The 20994-nt window shown below is 40.2% G+C and overlaps 1 protein-coding gene and 1 non-coding gene across 2 annotated transcripts in view; one reads left to right on the forward strand and one right to left on the reverse strand.

Annotated features, from left to right (window-relative positions):
• Window positions 1–589: 589 nt before the first annotated feature.
• LOC111759638 (U6 spliceosomal RNA) lies at window positions 590–696 on the reverse strand. Its single transcript, XR_002793560.2, has one exon. It is a non-coding gene; the product is annotated as a U6 spliceosomal RNA (small nuclear RNA).
• A 6652-nt stretch (window positions 697–7348) lies between these two features.
• PDGFC (platelet derived growth factor C) overlaps window positions 7349–20994 on the forward strand; it is a 223414-nt gene continuing 209768 nt past the window's right edge. The window contains exons 1-2 of the mRNA XM_071214340.1: window positions 7349–7486; window positions 8119–8352. Of these exons, the coding sequence (XP_071070441.1) occupies window positions 8235–8352 (118 nt within the window). The 5' untranslated portion in view covers window positions 7349–7486; window positions 8119–8234. The remainder of the gene's footprint in view (window positions 7487–8118; window positions 8353–20994) is intronic.

The raw sequence follows: 20994 nt of genomic DNA on the forward strand, positions 1-20994 counted from the left end.
TTCATATAGAAATGGAATTTAGCTGTGGAATTAGATTTTCAATTGAAGACTTGAGGACTTTTGCTTGTCTGAGGGCTTAAAAAGTCACTAAGTAGTTCTTTTTTTTTTTTTTATCCTTCAACTTTTTATTTTGAAAAATTTCAAGCATTTAGAAAAATTGCAAGAATAAACAATGAACACCCTATGCTGATCATCTAGGTTTACCCTACTTCATTGCATATTTCTCAAGAACAAGGTCAATATTTTATTTTATTTTATTTTTTTGTTTTTTTTAAATTATTTATTATTATTTTTTTAAATTACATTATGAAAAATATGAGGTCCCATTCAACCCCACCGCCCCTGCCCCCCACTCCCCCCACAGCAACACTCTCTCCCATCATCATGACACATCCATTGCACCTGGTAAGTTCATCTCTGAGCATCACTGCACCCCATAGTCAATGGTCCACATCATAGCCCAGACTCTCTCAGGTTCCATCCAGTGGGCCCTGGGGGGATCTATAATGTCCCGTAATTGTCCGTGAAGTACTATCCAGGACAACTCCACGTCCCGAAAACGCCTCCACATCTCATCTCTTCCTCCCGTAAAAATATGGAACACTTCACGAATTTGCGTGTCATCCTTGCGCAGGGGCCATGCTAATCTTCTCTGTATCGTTCCAATTTTAGTATATGTGCTGCCAAAGCGAGCACCTAAGTAGTTCTTAATTGCTCTGTGCTTTGAATAACTCCAACTAAGGGAACCTAAACTAATCTAAAAGTGCCTTTGTAAGATTTTCATTGGAGATGCAAATTTCCTATCATACTGCTTAAGAAATATGTAGACTGAGAATTTTACATTAGGAACGTGTGGTGGAACTCATACAGGAATTGTGCAAATAAGAGAGGCCTAGACTTTGATATCTGTGGTTGATCATAAATTGATTTTTCAAAGGGAACAACTGGAAAAACAGTGTATTTCTTCCCAGGCTTGATGCGTCAATTCAGTAGCAAATATATGAGAGGAGTAAGAAAGGAAGAATAATTCTTCCCCTTACCCTCAAAAGACAAGGAGATAGATTCTTTGAAATAACTGCCCACACATGGTCTAGGCTAAGGAGTTAGCTAGATGACTAATTTTGGCCAGTAGAAACAGGAGACTCACGGTAGCTCAAGGCCAGCTTCCCAAGGCTTTAGTCACCAGTGCTGTCTCTAGTCAAGTAACCCATGTTCACACTGGCTCAAACATTTTATTTAGGCTGTTTCAGAAAGATATCTGTCTAGTGTTGTACTAGTGTTCTTGAACCTGTGAGAAAGTTTGTCTACGTAAACCAAAGAATTCCTCAAGTGAAACAAAGGGGAAGACCTTTAGCTATTGTGAAGAAATACAGGAGAACCATAAGAAACTTCAAGTGAAAATGTTTTTGACTAAAGTTTCTAGACCCTAAAGGTGTCAAATTAAAAGCACAGGAGTAGGAAGGAGAAGGCCTGGGGTCAAACCTTAACTCTACCTGTCATTAATAGTGTCGCTCTGGGAAAATAAATTTGACTCTTTGAGCTTCAGTTTTTCTGCAGTATAATTGGAAACTATAACCTTCTTCAAAGGATTGGTGGGAAATTAAGGGAAAATGTGTTAAAGTGTCTAACAGTTCCTGGGATTTGGTATGTGCTTGAACATGGATAATTCTCCCCTAATTTTTGTTGTCCCCGGTTTGCTTTTGTTTACCTAAAAATTTTTGAACAGCCTGCAAGAGGAAAACATGCATTGTTTTTTTCTTTTATTGCCATGGAAAACAGAAAGATTCAGATGGTGAGAAAGGAGAGAAAGTGGTACAGGAAGATGAGGGAAATATAAATGCAAACTCTGCTGATAAATATAGAATTTGGGAAAATAAAATGATACCTTAAAATGTGGCAAAGCTCTTTTAGGATAAGGGGGAGCAAACACTTTTATTACTCTAAAGATGATTTTTTAGCAAATAATAACCATAATAGAAAGGTGAATAGTAGTCTCTTGAACTATCTTAAACTTTAAAAACAATTGAGGATGCTTTTAATATTAGTTTATAGCTAAGCCATATTTGCCTTCCCATTAGGCATCACCACTTTTTAATGTTCATTATTAAGTGATAGACTGAGACTGCCCACCTCTTTAACAAAGGCTAGTAGTCAAGGAAAGGACCACATTTGAAACGATCACAAGTGAAAGGATCCTTCTCCCATGACCTTTGAAATAAGAGGGTCACTATCTGAGAAAGAAGTATCTGTAGTTGTGTCTTGACCTCTTTACCACGATTTGTCACAATGGGGACAACAGTCTTCATATCTGCCAATTGATTTCAAGGGAGAGAAAAATGACATCTTACTGACTTGAGAATATGGTCAAATATAGAGTCTGGTTGCTGTCCATATTTTTAGGGGGATGTCTCTTGCTCTCAGGACTGTTTCACATTGCATCAGTGTGACTCTATAGAACAATGTGAGATCAATTCTCTGTTCATGGCTAACAATATTATTTCCTTACTATATACAACTCAATTATGTTCTGTAGTTATTTCTTTTTACCTTACACTTGGGACCACACTTTGCGTCTTTTGATGTTGTTATCATACCAACAAAATATTAAAAATTAAAATGTGGATACCCACACGTTGTTTTAGTTTTCTTGAATTCCAAAAAAATTCCTAAAACTTGTCCTAGATACAAATTATTTTCTCTTCTCTTTGTTGCCAGTAGAACCTGTAAATCCAAGACATGATAATAACAGACGAAACAGAACTGCTTTGATTGAGCAAGTTAAAGAAAGAAGCACCTGTTTATCTTCTCTCTTGCCAGCCATTAAGGGACCTTTGAATTGAGGCTAGGGAAACGTTGTTCTAGCCACATATTATCACGAAAGTAAAATAAAGTTGAAAAAGTATAATCATCATTATCTAATAGCTCAAAGAATCTAGGAATTCTACAGCAATAACAGGCTGGAGACAGAATCCAGTTTGATTCCTCATTGTAAAGGAAAGGAAATTAAGTGGCAAAGAGGCTTTCTAGATGAAGGTTGCTCTGTTAGTGGTAAAGTCAGGCTAAGTTCCTGGTCTCTCATCTCCCAGTCAAATGATCTTTTGTTTTTGTAGTTCAAAGGTTACCAGGACTCCTCTTTGGGGCTGTTTTTCAGTCACTTATTCCTTCTGGGTTCTGAGTCAGACAAACACTTCTGAGAGTCTGGAAAAATCTGTGCACATACTCAACCATGATTTTAAAAAGGAAACAGCAGCTTTACTTCAAAGGGAAGGACCACAGAGCGCAGGCTGAACGCGAGAGCCTGTCATCTGCCTCTCTTGGTCACACACCACTGTCTCCCACCTCTCCAGTCCCCTCCCCCAAAAGTTAAAATTAAATAGTACATCTGCTTCTTAGGAGAGCAGGGTCTTAGCAGCTCTTGCTACCATCTCCGCAGCAGGCACCCAGTTCTCAGATTAGCAGTTGTTACCTTGGGAAGTAAGGGTGCCTCATCCTAGAAAAATAAAGTGTAAGGAAAGTGTGTTTTCATTATTTCTAGGTTGGAAAAAACAAGAAGATTAACATATTCTGGCTACTCAGAGATAGCAAGGTCATTTGCTTCTCAAGAATGGGAAGTTGGGACAAGTTAGAGAGACAAAAGATGATTCTATGAGAGAGATTACAGGGGTGGGAAGAAATAAATAAAATATTTTTTCTTTTAAAAAAGGAGATTACCTACTTCATTTATTTTTATTTTTATTGTTTCGGTGGAACAATATTCCTGCTGTGGTCTTTGGGGGCGCTCACCTTGCTTCCTAATGGCATCCCCATTCACAGCCATAAATAAATAAATAAATAAAATATTTACTGGAAGCACAGAGGGCTTATAGGCAGAATTGATTCTGCATTTCAGAAACTCATATTTCTCTATCTCCCACTAAAATACTGAAAAGTGCTGGGAGAAGTTTTAAAATAATCTTGCGCATGCACCTGTGTGTGTGTCACAATTGAAGAAGAGAGAAATATTTGATTTTCTGAGGCAAAAATATTTTCTCATAGTTCCTGCCCTCATGGGTGTTAAGTGACTAGCTAAAGGGTTTTTCACTTTAAAAAATTTAGTAGTGACACCCGCCCAAAAAAAAAAATTAACATCTTTAACAATCAAGTAAATTTTACATGTGCTTCAACAGGAATTTGTCAGTAGCTCTCTTCAGGCATTTAGCAGGAGTGCCACTCCTTCCAAAGGTTTAAGAAAACATGAAAACCACAAAGAATGCTTGCAATTATTTTCTCTTGGTTGGCAGAACAGATGCCTTTCCTCAGGGAAAATGCTTTAGGTCAAAACAAAGCCATATTCATTCAAAAATACATTGTTTAGTAAACGCTCAGGCTCTGGATTATATAAAATTTACTTTCATACCCTAGTATCTCAGTTTTCTAGGAAAGTAAAATAGAGCAGGAAGCCATGCAGAGGATAAAGTGTTAGAAGAATCAACAACGCCAAGGGCAAGAGAAGTTTGAGAAATAACAATGCAAGCCAAATGCAAAGAAACCTGCTAATGTGGGTGTGATTTTGTTTAGGGTCATTCAGCAGCACCTGACTGGCTTTATTTATAAGGTCATTGTCAAATCTAGCTGCAAAATAAGGATGAGGTGAAACACAAAGGAAGAATATTATTTTAGATGTATAACTTTTCAAATATAATCTTCTTGCTGAAATTCCAGTGAGAATTTAAGTGACTCCAATAAAAAAAAATCTGTCAATCAGAGAGTGTTTATTACCCAGGCACTGTTCTAACCAATATGAAAATGATACAAAATAAAGAGGGGTCATCATCTGTAGTCTAGTAGAGTAAATGGATTAATCTGTGCACGCACACACACACATATGAATGCAAACTCGGCTTCTGTAGGGAGGGGCAGAAAATTCAACTATATGGACATATAATAGCTTCATTTAGAAAAATCTCAATTAGAAAACTAACAAAATCAGAAAACTTGGGGAGTAATTATTTTTATTACAAATAGATATAACATGGGCTCATAAGGTATGTCCTTTATTTATTTTTAAAGAATTATTTATTTCTCTCCACCCCCACCCCCCCCCACTCTTCCCAGTTTCCCCATTCCCCACCCCAGTTGTCTGTTCTCTGTGTCTATTTGTTGCATCTTGTTTCTTTGTCCGCTTCTGTTGTTGTCAGCGGCACAGGAATCTGTGTCTCTTTGTTGAGTCATCTTGTTGTGTCAGCTCTTCGTGTGTGTGGCACCATTCCTGGGCAGGCTGCACTTTGTTTTGCACTGGGGGCTCTCCTTACCAGGCGCACTCCTTGCGCGTGGGGCTCCCCTATGGCGGGGGGAGGGGACACCCCTGTGTGGCACGGCACTCCTTGTGCGCATCAGCACTGCACATGGGCCAGCTCCACATGGGTCAAGGAGGCCTGGGGTTTGAACTGCAGACCTCCCATATGATAGATGGGTGCCAAGTCCGTTTCCCGGTATGTTCTTTATATAGCAAGTCTCATGTTATTGAATTGGCAGCACTCCCTCTCTCCTTCACAAGTCTACAAAACACCTTTGGAACATATATCTTGCGCAAATATGAACTTACACCGGTGACCATCAAATTGTAAATTTCTTAAGGTCAAACATGGGCCTTATTTGCCTTTATATCGAGTACTCTGCAGATAGAAGGGGTGAAGAATTGAGGAATGAATGATGGGACAGGTGGGTAAATGTTTCAATGAGAAGCTGAGGGGAAATGGACTTGGCCAATGGTTAGGGCGTCCGTCTACCATATGGGAGGTCCGCGGTTCAAACCCCGGGCCTCCTTGACCCGTGTGGAGCTGGCCCATGCGCAGCCCTGATGCGCAAAAGAAGTGCCCTGCCACGCAGGGGTGTCCCCCGTGTAGGGGAGCCCCACGAGCAAGGAGTGCACCCCATAGGGAGAAAGAAAGTGCAGCCTACCCAGAAATGGCGCAGCCCACACTTCCGCTGACGACAACAGAAGCGGACAAAGAAACAAGACGCAGCAAATAGACACAGGGAACAGACAACCGGGGGAGGGGGAGGAATTAAATAAATAATAAATAAATCTTAAAAAAAAAAAGCTGAGTCCAGGAGATTTTAAAGAATATCACCAAATTCCAGGATATGTCAGGCAGTTTGTTTTGGTTAGTAGGCTCAGTTGGTGTCCAAATACAGGAAGAGGGCTTGGCATTTTCATCATTAACTGAGGAAAGGTCAGCTCCTGGCCTGGTCCAGTAGGACTATGCTTTTACTCCAATGCCACATCTTAGTTTTACGGACTTTATCTTGATTTCATATCCCAGCCTAAGCATCCCTGGATCATTTTCACGGCAGCTCCTCCCAGTACTCAGCCTCAGTAGCCGGCCTTGCAAGGCTTAGAAAGGGCAGCTCCTCAAAAAGTGGCATTTCAGGCTCCACCCCTAATTCTGCAGGCAGTAGTACCCTTCCTTCCCACCCTTTGTAGAGCACCGCATGTGGTTACATTGTTTGCAGGAACTAGTTTAACAAAGTCTGAGAAGAGGTTGGGTGAGGTTTCTGATTTGCATGCCACAGCACTTGCTTGATCTAAATTTAATGCAGCCCAAGTATGTAAGTATATAAGCTTCATGAGGGCAGGGATTTTTGTCTGTTTTCACTAGTACATTCCCTGCTTCAGAGGAACAGTGTCTGACATAGTAGGCATTCAATAAATACTTGTTAAATGAATGAAAGTTACTGTTGGTATTGTTTTGGCAGATTGCCTTTACTTTTTGTTTTATCCATCTCGCTTCAGAGAGCTGGAAACTAGAGGGAGTCTTTGAATTCCAATTTCTCTTCCTCCTACAGTCTAGAAATTCCGCCCAAGGGGTTCTGGCAAAGCCTTGCAGGGGGCCCCTCGGAAAATTAATGACAAGTCACGGCCACCGAGGGCGGGGGAAAGAGAGAGTTGCAAAACGTTCTTTCCCACTTTTTGATCCTGCTTTTTATTTGGAGTTAGGGGTGTCTTGAACACAGAAAACCGGGGGTTACTCTAGCCGCATTCCCTGCGGGGCCGTCTGGGTCCGGTTTGTAGCGAGCCGAGCCCCGCAAGCACCTCTTGTCCGTGCCAGCACCTGTTGGGTGGCCAGTGGGTGGCTCAAGTCCGCGCGAGCCGGGGCTGCCCCTCCTGCAGCGCCGACCCCCGCGCGCTCCGTCCGCCGCGGGCGGGAGAGCTGCTCAGCCCCCCCGGCCGGCCGCGCGCTCCGCCGGGCTCGGCCCACGGCCCCCTCCTCCCGACCGCCGCGGGGCTGGGGGAAGGTAGAGAAGGGGAGGGGACAAGCCGGATCCTTCGGGCCGCCCCAGCCTGCTCCCTCGCCCGTGTGGAGCCGCCGCTCACTCGGAGTCCCGAGGTTTGCGCCCGAGCCCAGGGCGTGGGGGAGGCGAGGAGGAGCCGCCGGGATCCCGCCGTGACCCGGAGCCGCCGAATTTCCCTGGGCTTCGAGGACCGGGAGACGACCCAAAGAAGGTGAACTTTGGTCGCGGAAAACTCAAGCCAGGTGCCGGAATTCGTGCGGCGGCGGTCGGGACGCGGCGCCGCCTGCGCGCCGGGTTGTGGCGCGCGAGTGCCGGGGCCTCGCTCCGCCCGCGACCGGCACGGCCTGGCCCGGAGCCTCCCGAACCCTCCGGCTCTGCGGCCCGGGGCACCCGCCGCGGCGCCCTCGCCTGCTTTCTTCCCCTCCCCCTTCGGGGGTGGGGGTGGGGCGAGGAGCGGGGAGCCCGGAGACCGCATCTATTGGCAGCTTTGTTATTGATCAGAAAGTGCCCGCCGCCACCTCGGCTTCCAGGCTGGCTCCGTGCGACCCTTGAGTTTTCGCCTCTGTCCAGGCCCCCAAACTGACAGGTGCTCCCAGCAACTTGCTGGTGACTTCCCGGCGCTCCCGCGTCTCCCCCGCGTCCCCACCCCCTCTTTCCTCCCTCGCCTTCGCCCCCACCCCCACCACTTCGGCACAGCTCAGGATTTGTTTAAACCTTGGGAAACTGGTTCAGGTCCAGGTTTTGCTTTGATCCTTTTCAAAAACTGGAGACACAGAAGAGGGCTCTAGGAAAAAGTTTTGGATGGGATTATGTGGAAACTACCCTGCGATTCTCTGCTGCCAGAGCAGGCTCGGCGCTTCCACCCCAGTGCAGCCTTCCCCTGGCGGTGGTGAAAGAGACTCGGGAGCCGCTGCTTCGAAAGTGCCCGCCGTGAGTGAGCTCTCGCCCCAGTCAGCCAAATGCTCCTCTTCGGGCTTCTCCTGCTGACATCTGCCCTGGCCGGCCAGAGACCCGGGACTCATGCTGAGTCCAACCTGAGCAGTAAATTCCAGTTCTCCACCAACAAGGAACAGAACGGTAAGACTGCTCCCCCATTCTCCTTTCTCGCTGTGTTAAGTGTGGCACTGTGCGTTGGTGTGTGATGTGCAGCAGCCTGGGAGGGTACAGTCGTCTCTCTCTGCCTGCGAAGGCGCGCTGCGTTCCTTGGCGTGGACTTTTGGAGGTTACGTGTAGTTTGCAACTTTGGAAACAGCGACAAGAGCTCTAACTGGCAACGTGCGTGCCACTGTAGCCTCAGATGGAAAGAGGACATTCTGGGAGCAATTGTGAACGTCAGTTCAAACGCTCCATTGCAGGACCTCGCACTGCCAGAGTTAGAAGTTCAAGAACTGCCTCTAAAAACGAATCATCCAAAATGAATGAGTTTTGGCATGTTTGACTTCACGCAGACTTTTTTTTAGCGGGGTGGGGTGGCGGGGGATGGGGCACTTCAAGGAAATGTACCGGATGCGTTAATTAAAGCACTATAGATGGAGAAGCATCAATTAATCAGTCAGTAGATAGGAAATATAGAGGTCAAGAGGCCTTGAGGATGTTTTTAGGCAGATTAAAATTGTATTTCTCTTGCGCTTTTTTTTTTTTTTAAGTGCCTTTGTACCCTTAAGTTCTTACCTTTCTGGTGGTGTGTTTTTGTATGTATTGGTGAATGACTGCTATTTTGTGTGTGCTGGAAACGACTTAATCCAGCATAGGAAATGAGAATTACTTTCAGCTTTCAAGTGTACCTGAAATGTTTAGAAAACTCTCAGATGCAAGTTCCCTTGGGCTGGGATTGCACGGAGCTGGAGAAAGGCTCCTTTCATAAAGCCAGGGCAGCTTCAGGGTGTGTAATTTGTTTAGCCTCTGAACCCCATATGATTTACATCATTCCATTTTTAAACTCTTTTTCTCTTGATCTTCTGTTATGAAGTCATCTGTGAGAAGACGTTGTACATAGACATTTTATACTGCACATGAAACCACAATGCTAATAGAAGCTGTCTAAAATTAGACTATTAAGCACCTTTTTTACAAGTAGTGTCTCTTAATGTTATTTGAAAGAAAAAATGCATGTTTTTACTACTTTGCATGCTGTCTGTTCAGTGCAAGGATGCTGTCATTTCATTAACCAGGCAGAAGGAACACCAGCGCCATACCTAGAGACTTAGAATGGTGTGTACTATATTTTGAAGCCTTGGTAACTTTTTCTTTAAGTTCTGGGGTGTTTCAAACCCTCAATTTTTTAAACGTATACACTCTGAAGTGTTCTTTACGATAAGACAACAGAAAGTTCTTGAGTCTAAAAATAGGTAGAGTTTTCCTGGGACTTTGGTAGACATTATTTTATTTGTTGCATGTGTGCCAAGATATAGTATCACATTTATCAGTCAACGTTATTAATGTGGTTGTTTCTTGCAACTTGCTAATGTGGTGGCACATGGCACCTGCAGGCCGCTTGAGCTGCTGATCAAAGGGCAGCCTAGGGATCTATCTCTAATCACAGGAGCTGCAGAGGACAGGAGAAAGTGATCAAAGGAGCCACAGCACCAGCTTTACCCTGGCAGGAAACAGATCAGACCAAGCTTTGTTCTTTCGCATGTAAAATAAATGTCCAGTGGAAAATATTGCTTGTTAATAGCCAAACTTCCCTCAGATGACAACAATGCACAGTGTTCCTGGCTTCTGCCTCCTAACTTTGATTTTTTCTCATTGGTGTCTGTTTTCCCCTACCACTGTCTTATTCTAGCCTTCTGCTGGCGGCTCTCTTCTTCACCTGCCTTTGCTACCTGTGCTTCTTGTTGTCCTTTCCTTGTAATTCTCTCCTTGTGATCCACATGCCTTCACCACTTTGTAATGGTCCCCAGAGCTCTCATGTGGTCATTGGCCTCTTTACCAATCATATCCAGAGTAAGTTCACACCCTTGGGAGAAGAGAGTTCATTAAGCCAGGCCACCCACATTCTGTTGCCATCAGAGGCTGCTGGGCCATTTCCATTCCTAAGATGCATGATGCTAAAAATAGCCTGGTAGTTTCCTAATCTGTGGGCAGAGGATTGGGCTATGTTTAGCTCTTGGGAGCTTTGGCAGCAGGAAGTAACTAGGGGTAGGGTAACTACTCACCTAGCTTTGAGCCTAAGGAGAAGTGGGACAGGCCAGCACTAGGGGGCAATGTAGAGCTATTTTCCTACATGTATCAGGTTGATTTTTATACTTCAAGGTTCCAAGATTTGAGGATAACAGGTAGGTGATAAAGAAGATCCCCCTGGAATGTGATCAGATTTGCTGGAACAACTTCTACTTCTTTTTTTTTTTTTTTTTTTTTTTGACTTTGAAAGTTTCCATTCCCTCATGTGGGAATGTATTTTTGTGTGTTTTTTATTTTGGCCTCATAATGATTGATTTTTGATTGTCCTCTGCTCTCTTTATTTAGATGATTGTATTGTCCAATTCTGAAAGTAGAAAGCCTTCTGAGGATGTCACGCAGAAAATGCCATTGCAGGGTTCATTCATTGTATCACTCTGTGCAAGGTCTTCTAAGTGCTAAATCGGAAAGGTCCAAATTGACCTATTGTGACTATGGGAGGCCATTCCTGCTTTAAAGGACTCTTCCTCTAGTATTCCAAAGTCTCCAATGGTATTGACTCACACAAAATCCCTAGGTCTACTGTCATTAGAAGTGCTATAAATGGAAATTGGTTGCTCTAGCCAGTGATAGATTTATGGATTTAGGCTGGAACATATGGAGAGTCTTCAAAAATAGTTTTGGGGGATATGTGCCATTTACACTATTACTTATCTGTGTGTGTGTGTTTTACAATATTGGATTGTATTACATGCAGTTTACTGTAAAAATAGCTTTATGCTTAAATGTTATTTGCATGTGTCCTTCATTCTTAACCTATTTCTAATCCTGAGATCTCACATATAGGGGCTCAAGATTTAACTTAAGGGGAGTGATTAAAGATAAGAACACTGATTTGCAGGAGGGTTTCTGGCCTTTCCTGTGCCACCATAGAAAAATTGCCACTATCCAAGTGTACCCATTTTAGATAGGAATGCCTACCATGGGATGATTAAGTTCTGGCATAGTGCTTTTGAGTTGTAGTAAAGTAGATCATTTACAACAAAATACAAAATGAAATAAAACTTACTTTGTTTATTGTATATAGCAGAAATAGAGGGCAGTCACAAAGTTGCTGGTGGGTTATTTCTCATCATTGGTGAGTGCTTTTAATTTACACAATGATTTGGAACATGCTTTACTTTTCTCGTTTTCCTTAACTATTTTGAATGTAGATTTGGAACTTGCCTCCATTAGTTAGGATTAGCATTATGAACATCATTTACTGTATGTGCTCTAGTCCTCAATGACTTTTGCAACCTGTGGGGCCCTTTACTTTGGGGAGAAATGTTCCCCTTATAATGTTTTTTTGAACACATACGTCTTGTGTTTATTATTTTCTCTTTTTCTCAGAGCTCAATTTTTGTTCTTGCCACTGCCAATGTGACTATGTCTAATAACCCTGACCACTTCTGTTCCTTTTTAGGTGCAGCTTCTAAGCTTGCATGTATTGGAAAACAGATAATCACAATTTTAGAATAGTGTCAAGTAATAGGCCCTGAGTAAGTACCAAAGGGACTTTCCTCTGAGTTAGTCTATACGTTTTAGTGCATGACCTTTGTGACATTTATTTTTGTTGTTCAGAGGCTTTTTTTTTTTAAGCTTCCCCCTGGTTCTCTGTTCTGTTCCAGATAGTTGAGGAAGTTGAATAAATAAAGTGCCATTATGTAATGGTGAGAGTTCTTTTTCACAATTGATAACTAAAAAACTCTATTTTATTTTATGGCAACTTTTCCTCTTCCAAATATTGTTCACAAAGTCTTTTACATTTAGTCTGATATATTTTTATATTTACCTCTAAAAGATGTTCTGAAGGTACAAGGGTCTGTAGGAAACCTTCAGGGACCACTATACAATTGGGTAAATAGTTGTAAATAGTTTCTAGGAACAGACACTAAACTTTCTTCAGGTACCAAAATCTTAGCCATGTCTTATTTCATCTTTCCTGCAACTTTTTTTCTTACATTTCTTCTTTAGATTCACTTCTACTTCATGTTTCTTCAGCCTTTGTAGTGGTAAAATTCTAAGTTTTATCTACAAACTTACATAACTATTTTAGAAACAGAAATGTAAAGGCAGTGATATGTTAAATAAATAATAGTTGAATCAAAACATTCAAATTTCCATAGTACACCCCCGAAATAGTTTCCAGGACTACTAAAATTTTTCTCCATAAACTTCTGTTTATATCAGCCAGAATGGAGAAGTCATATTCAAAGTCCCTTTATTTCATTAGTCTAATTTTAATTTTTCTGATTGTTTTATTTTGAAAAATGATATGTAGCCAGAATAGTCAATGATTTCCTTTCCTGTGATTGGGAAATGAGCAGTCCCTGGTCAAACTGGTATTGTTTATTTAATTTAAGATTCTTTTGTTCTCTGCTTTTGCCTCTGGCTAATTGCCACTGATGATTTCACTTTCTGTGTCAAAAATAAATTACAGGGGAGTGGATGTCGCTCAAGTGGTTAAGTGCCTGCTTCCCACGTATGAGGTCCCAGGTTTGATCCCTGGTACTGCCTAAAAACAAACAAACAAAACCTTCTGCCATTGGAGAGCAGATGTAGCTCAGTACTTGAGCACCTGCTTCCCCTGTAGAGGTCCTGGGTTCAATCCCTGGTACCTCCTAGTAAGTAAGTAAGTAAGTAACAGTTGATTGTTACCTTCCTCTACCCATCTCCCTGCTCTTGATGAATTCAAACAGCATAGCAATGCTTAAGAGAAAAGGATATTCTACTAAAATCTAAAGTACTCTATTGAGAGCTAATTCAAAATCTTTAGGTATGCCATACCTCTACTTTGAACTTATTTGCATTAAAGAGTAACCTTATTCCATAATATCCTTTAATGCCCCAGATATCTGTACAGTACTTTTGCTTAAAGTTAGACTTTTACACCTTTTTTACTTATCTTCCAACTATCCTTTTGACTGTGGGGGGATATGATTACAAGATACTGGCCCTGTTTAATTTCAGCTACACACAAAAAGATGTGAACTGAGCGTAGGGTATTTATACTCCAAAATTAATCTTCTATTATTTGTCATAATCTATCCTATACCTCAGTGAATTGTGTGCTAATGGACAAGCTGAACTAATTAATGAGAAGTCTTATAGAACAGGTCATTCATGTCTGTCTATATCAGCACCATTGCTGTTAAGAAATTATTTATACCCAGCTTGTCTTTTGTGGTTATTAGTCCAATTAATTTCTTTTCAGTGAGAACCATTTTAGGTATTCTTATTCCACTTAAAATTTTTAGTGATGCCATAGAGCGTGGCTATTTCAGCAGTCATACTCGTTATACCTCTTTTCTAGATTTTAGCACAGTTTTATAGGGAATAGGGATATTTGATATCTTCAAACATAATTCAGAAGATGCAAGCTGCCATTGATTTGATTTTCAAGACTAAAGGTTTATTTCTGTCTTTTAAAGTGTCAGCCTTATTAAGTCATGTTGATTTTCCTCACCATTTGTTAGCAAGGAGTTACCATCTTTTTATTCTCTAGTAGCACCTATCAGCTGTACTACTCTTGGTCACATATAATATGTTGATTTATATGGAAATCTAAATGTTTTGGCTTAGATTATTAGATATTAATAAATTCCCCATTTATTAATTAATAATCAACAAATTATTAAATAAATAATACCATTTTTGTATATTTTTTTCTCCAACACTGCCTCCAACTGTGATTTTTTTCCCCCACATCTCCCTTTTCCATCTCCTAAGGACATCTCCGGCAGTTGATTTTCACCTGGTGTTATGGATCAGTACAAACATATTGGTTTTAAGTACTGAAATACATCCTGTGAGTTGGGAAGGAGTTACTGCTCCTCCTCCAGGACAACTGAACTGTCTGATTATTCAGAATCTAGAGGTTCATGACTAGCACAACTGGAGGCCTCTAGAGAACTGCTCCAAGCCTGTGGGCTTCCGTCTGACTGAGCATTATGCCTGCCACATTTAATGTTAGACGTTTTGACATTTTTAGCTGTGAACAGTTTTGTTCATATTGGAGTTAAAACTCCTCTCTCTGTCTCTCCCCACTTGGCACCTAGGCTTCATCCATGGCCTGAAGAGCCTGGGCTATGGAAGGGGTGCAGTCTCTTTCAAGCCCCCTTTCTGCATTTCTTTTGGTCCTAATGCCTTAAGAGCAAGGGTGCTGGGAGAAGAGATGTGGGATGAGAGACATGGCACACTGGACATGAGATCAGAACCCTCAGCTTGTTTGTCCCTGCTTCCGTGGCTAATGCTGGCCTGCTGCCTTTGCATGGTAGCACCTTCCTGTCATCTAGATTTAGTGGTCCACCTCCTCAGGGAGGTGTTCTTCTGTAGCCACTCTATTCCATCGAGATTAATGAACTGAAGAGCACTTATCACTCACTGATATTCTTTTTTTTTTTTTTTTTAATTAGCTTATTTATTGTCTACCCTCTTCTCTTCTCCCTGTAGAATGTTAATTCCTTGAGACCATGGACCTTTTTGGGCTTGCTGTCTGCTGAAGCTCTAGCACTTGGTATAAAGTATGTGCTCAGTATGTATTTGCTGAATGGTTCTAAATGTAGTGCCTTATTAGAGTAAGACTGTGGTGGTGTCTAAAATAGCAGGCCATGTTGAAGATGTCTTCTTGGTCTTAGAACTTTGACACTGCTTGACTTTTTTCATAGGAAGATAAACTTGTTTATGTGTTGGTAGTGATGGGATAGGTCAATTAGAATATTACTTTATAATCGGTAAATATACCATGTTATTACCAAGTAAGCATGTACTCGCCAGGTGAATCAATTTCCTAGAATTGGTGCTAGTTACACTCTTAAAAGTGCCATTTCTGTGTGTACCCTAATATTTTTTTATGATGGGGCTTTTCATGTGATGTGGACTGTGCTCAGTGAAGGCTCCGAAGCAGGGGAGAGGGATGGTGAATGACAGATCATTCAGGTGATTCAAGTCTCGATTGACTTGCCTAAAACAGAAACTACCTTTTTAAAATTTTGTTTTTAAAGTTCTATCTTTTGCTCGTGGCTCCCAGATACTTAGAAACTTTGCCCAGGCTGGAAATTTGCACCAAAAATGGTGTCCTGAATGTTAGTGCCAGAAAGATCCCAAAAGCCTTTCCTCTCTAACTGAGACTTAGAGAGTTTCAGTGACGTTGTCAAGATCACTCTTGAGTGCAAGGATATTAAATTGCTATTATGGTGATGCATTTCTCCTTTTGTGACAATGAATTAAACACATGAAATTCTGGTTTCAGAATTCAGATGCTTTGCATAAAAGCATTCTTTATTAATTTAGATAATAGCATGTTTCATAGGGTTGTGAGGGAGATGAGAATCCCTTGCTCCTGAAACATTATCCTTAGGAAAACTAAAGAAATTTTCAGAATAATCACATTAATCAAATATATTTGGATAATATATATTGTAATATTTCTGTTGGGATAGAAATCTGGTAATTTGACAAATGACTGGATTTGATACCATTTATTACCCTCATATGGTAGTGCCTTATTTTAAACAGGTATATTACAGAACCATTGAATGATTGGTGTTTATTTTAATATTTTGATTTAAGATTAGATCACGATGAAGGGGAAGGTTGAGAGAGAAATGGTTGGTTTCACCAGGATTTTTTTTTTTTTTAAGAAGGTGTTGGGCATTGAACCCAAGACCTTGTACGTGGGAAGCAGGTGCTTGACCACTTGAGCTACATCCACTCCCTACCAGGATTTTTAAAAATAATTTTGAACATTTGATTTAGGAGAATTTCTCACTGGTAAAAGTATCATTATAAATCAATAAATAAACATGATTCTGTGAGCCCTAGAAAGCATGCCCTGTATTCTTTCAAAACAGATTTAAAAAGAGTCCTTGATTTTGATTTATACTGTATCTTGTAAGATGTTCTATTTAGAAGTTCAGATTTCTCTTTAAAATCAAGAGCTTCGGAGCATAAAATAGCTGTGGTCTCTATTGGTTTGCCTAAAACAGAAATGGCTTAAAAATTTTTTTTGTTTGTAAAGTTCCTAAATCTGAGAACATAAGGATCTACAATTATTAAGAGGGAATGTAATAATTAAATTTTTAAAAAGCTATGCTAAGTTTTGATATATTTGATAACAGCTTATTTTCTCTTATATTTCATGAGAGAACATTTTAAAATTTATTTTAGTTAATTTTATCTGTTATCTGACTTTACATTACACCTCATATGTTACCTTCAAGCAGTAAATTTCCAGTTCCCTGGTGATGGAATATTCTTCTCCTGGACATTTGCCTTGTTTTTAAACCAAACTATCTTTGCTTGGGCTGGCTTCACTAATTTGGGTTTCTTGGTGTTTTGCCTAATTCCTCTTTTATTTTGAAACTATGTGTTTTTGTACTTGGCTTTTTCCCTGTCATATAATAAATGAGCCACTTCTTCATCAAATGATGTGTGCATGGCAGTATTGCATGGGTTTAGGGGATGGAGGCAAAGTTGAAGTCTGGTTCTTTGAGAGAAACCAATATTCCCAAACAGCACAAGGCATGTTACTATGAGGGCAAGCATAGAGGTTTGTATTTCTGTGTATTGGGTTTGGAAACCAGTCCCAGTTAACAGGAAGGACACCTGTGGGGTGGTATTTGGATGCTTTCATTGGGGAATGGTCTGAAGAGCTCTTTGTGATGGTTATCAATGACTATCATTTGAAGAGTGCGTGCTAAGTGCCACAGGTGGGCTCAGTGTTTGCTGGTAGTATAGTTTAACTTTATATTTTCCTCAGGAGCTATTGATAAAGACTTTGAGGCTTCATGGCCTAAATAACTTAGCCAAGGTCCCAGAGTTGGTAAATGTTTGGACCTAAGTCTTGCTTGAAGTTAGGACTCAGTGCCACGTGCCTCTTTCCTCATATATTAAATGGTCTAATGTTTTATTAGAACATTGTTTTCATTCAGCAAATATTTATGAGCATCTGGTCTCTTGCTAAGCTCTTTGCTAGGTACTGGGTAGACAAAGAAGAATCAAATGCAAGCCCTGTGCCTGAGAAACTCTGAGCCCAAGAGGGGTGGAAGATCCTTCCTTCACCTCATGGTCTGTTAGTTCTGTTCTCAAAGTGCTGTGGGAACACAGTGCTTTATTTCACTTCAAAAGTCCTCGTTGATTTACTAAGTAGTTGACTCTACATGCAAAAGAAGTGCAAGAAGAAAAGCTTCCACAGAAGAGGTGACATATTTTGAAGTGGTTCTGAGAGGGAAATGAAGGAAAGTGTTCTAGACAGAGGCAACAGCTTGAAGAAAAAGGATGGGGGCATGACAGAGCATGTCATATTGAGAAGTCCAGAGCAGGGGTTCTTAACCAGGGTCCATGGAAAGATTGCAGGGGGTCCTTGAGCCTGAACTGAAAAAAATCAACTTACTATCTTTATTTTCTCTGACCTCTAACTGAAGTCTAGCATTTCCTTCATTTATCAATGTATGCAATAAATAAATTACAGGAGTATTCTTTCACCTGTCTGGCAGAGGGGTCCATGGAACAAAAATGTTAAGAATCCCTGGTCTAGAGTATCAGTAGAGGCAGGAATAAAGTGGAGAGGTGTCCTGGACGTTTGGGTTCAGAGCCCCTGATGGGGTTTGCAGTTTGCAGTTAACAGAACAAATGGAACACTTGCCTTCATCTTAAGATTTAGTCAAAACCCTTTATTTGCAGTTGTTTTCTAACAGTCATGGAGAAGCAGAGTTTTGCTTTGGTTTCTGTAGTTAACTGCTTATGGCTGCAATTTTCTTCCAGTCATTAGGCATGTTTGGAAGTTCTGCACTGGTTAGGAGGACAGGCTGTACAGCCTCGGTTCCACTCAAATATGCTAAGCCTGTGTCCACACCACTCTATATTGCCTTCTTTATGTAAACAAGGAGCTATTTTCACACTTCATTCACAAAATGGATGGCATGTTCCATGAGGCTGGGAGGAATCAGGAGATTGTGATAAAGGCAGGCAGCTTCCAGTACACTGAATTGGTGTAATGAAGCTATTACTTTTGCAAGAAGCAAAGAAAATAGACTTAATACTTTTAAGGGAAGGGGTTTCAAGTTTCATGGAAAATTAATTCTTATGAGGTTACTCAACATTCAGTAATTGCATTATTTCACCAGTGAGGTTCATTCTGGTCCCTTGATTACAATGTTAGCAATATTTAAAATTTTGAAATGACTGAACTCTCTTGGTGAATGTGCTGTCTTGATGCCTTGACTGTTTTGAAGCTATGCCTTGTTCATGAGTGGATACTATTTTAAGCTTTTCAGTGTTTGTAAGATAGAAATATGCTTCTGTGTTTAAATATGCCCATCTTGTCATTGGATCAGAAACCATTAACAGAAGTTAGGCTTATGTGGTAGTTATCTCGTGTTGTTTCCGGCTGTTATTTTTGCTGGGTATTTATAAGGACATCTGTCTTTTAAAGAGTCATATTATTAATCATTTTTTTCCCATTGAGGAATAAATCACTGCTTGTTCTCCCATACTGCCACACACATTCATAGTCTGAGATGATTAGACATGCAAATTGGAAGTCATTAAAGCTTTGTAATTTTTTTTTATATGGCAGCAGGTGATGTTTAAAATCAGTCTACTAAGAATGAACATTTGTTTAAAATGTAAGTAAGATGTAAACAAAAAGAATAAAGGAATATTAAGTTTCTTTACTGGACTACATTCTTTACTGGGTTTGGAATAAACAGAAACCTGCGTTCTTTATTTCTGATTTACTATACTTTTAACCTCAAACATGATGACAAGAAAGGTGCACACTGTTGAAGAATACAGTATTTTCTTTCAGAATTTTCAAGGAATTGCTCTATGGAAATATACCAACAACTTTCTTAATAGAGTATAAATTGCTAGAAGATTTCCCACTGACAGGACTGATTAAATTCAACTGGCTTTGTTGTAGTAAGTCATGGATTTAGGAACAATGTAAAAACAAGAATAAAAATTGAATATTGCTGGTTTGAAAAGCATAGATCCTTTCCACCATTGTAGGAGGTGGGGTGTACTCTAGGCAGGACTCCTTTGCTGGAAGTACTGTTTATGTTATAGGTACTAAAAGGTATTAGAGGCTATTCTCTGTTTAAATAAGCTATGGTATCTCTATGGTATGCATTTTGTGATTGATTTCTTTTATTTGTAAACAAAAGTATACTTTATTTCTGCAGCTCTACATGAAAATGTACTACCTCTAGGATATAAGATAATAGACTTCAGCAATTTTATGTATTAGAGATAAACATATTGGGCTCGAGTATATTTTTGCTTTGCTTTAGTTGTTGCAGTCAAAACTATCTATTTCAGTCAAAACTATCTGTCTCTTGCTAGTAAAGCAACAATTTAAAAATATCAAATGTTTCCCAAATCAGAATCTGGTTAGAATATTGAAAGACGCTGAGGGCATCCTTATTGATACATGCTAACCCTTTAAAAATAGTTTTAATTTCTTAAGAATTACTAGCAGGCCTGAAGTTTTTTTCTTCATAGTAAAAATTTTATCCTTAATCTGCATTGATACATTTAATAGGTACCAGTTGGGCACTCCATTAAACTAACTGCTTTAAAATGGTTTCCTTTTAGAACTAACATGTGCATCCTAGGAAATCAATTAGGGTATCTGGATTTCACATTTTCTTGCAATCTTCCTTAGCAGTTATTTCTAAATGGTTAACCTACCATAACAAAACACTCAGAAGTGCAAATCTTCTGGAAGAAGTGCAAATGCCACACTTTTACTTGGAAAAAATGGAAAAATAAGACTTAATATATCTGCTGAACATTTAAAACTGCGTAAAGTACAGGAAATACTTTTGGTGTGTGGAATAATGTTTCCAAACTACAAACATTGTTCTGAAAATTTCCCTGGTAGTGCTGAATTATATGAGGCTACATCCTTCTAAGGAGAGCTTATTTAACTGGCCTGTGGTTCTGGGGCTCATTCAAACATTTTCAAACAAAATAAAGGGAATGGATGTAACAACTTCTTTATGGAAATGCCATAAAAAGCTACAGGGCCATGTAAACAAATTGGGTCATTTACTAGATGTTTAAGTGATAGATTTGCAGGCCAAATTCAGGGGTGTATACTATGTTTTATAGGATTTGACCAGGTCCTCCCTTGAGAATGGGATTACAAACTTAACTTTAAAAAGAAATTGTTTTGTGATTGGGAACCCATTCTTGCTATTTTAATCTGCAGTTTGAAAATATACCTACAATTTTGAGCATTTACATTTATAAATTTGTTCAGCATTTGGAGGCGGCTAGAAACTCATGTGTGAAAAGTTGAATTGACCTGATTTTTGGTAGCACTGGGATCTGTTCAAGGAAAATAAGATGATTGAAATTGAAATTTTCCTTCTGGGCTCAGACATGTCTAAACTAATTGTAAAATAACTGTTCTGGCTTACAAGAGTAGACTCATAATGACAACTATGTAAAATAGAAATCCAACAGTCATGATTTACAGTTACTGTAACTCTGCCAGTCTTGTAATAAAACCGCTGTTATAACCAACTTGGTATGACATTCATTTGTCTT

This window comes from Dasypus novemcinctus, chromosome 1 (genome assembly GCF_030445035.2).
Source record: "Dasypus novemcinctus isolate mDasNov1 chromosome 1, mDasNov1.1.hap2, whole genome shotgun sequence".
In the NCBI taxonomy this organism is placed as follows: Eukaryota; Metazoa; Chordata; class Mammalia; order Cingulata; family Dasypodidae; genus Dasypus; species Dasypus novemcinctus.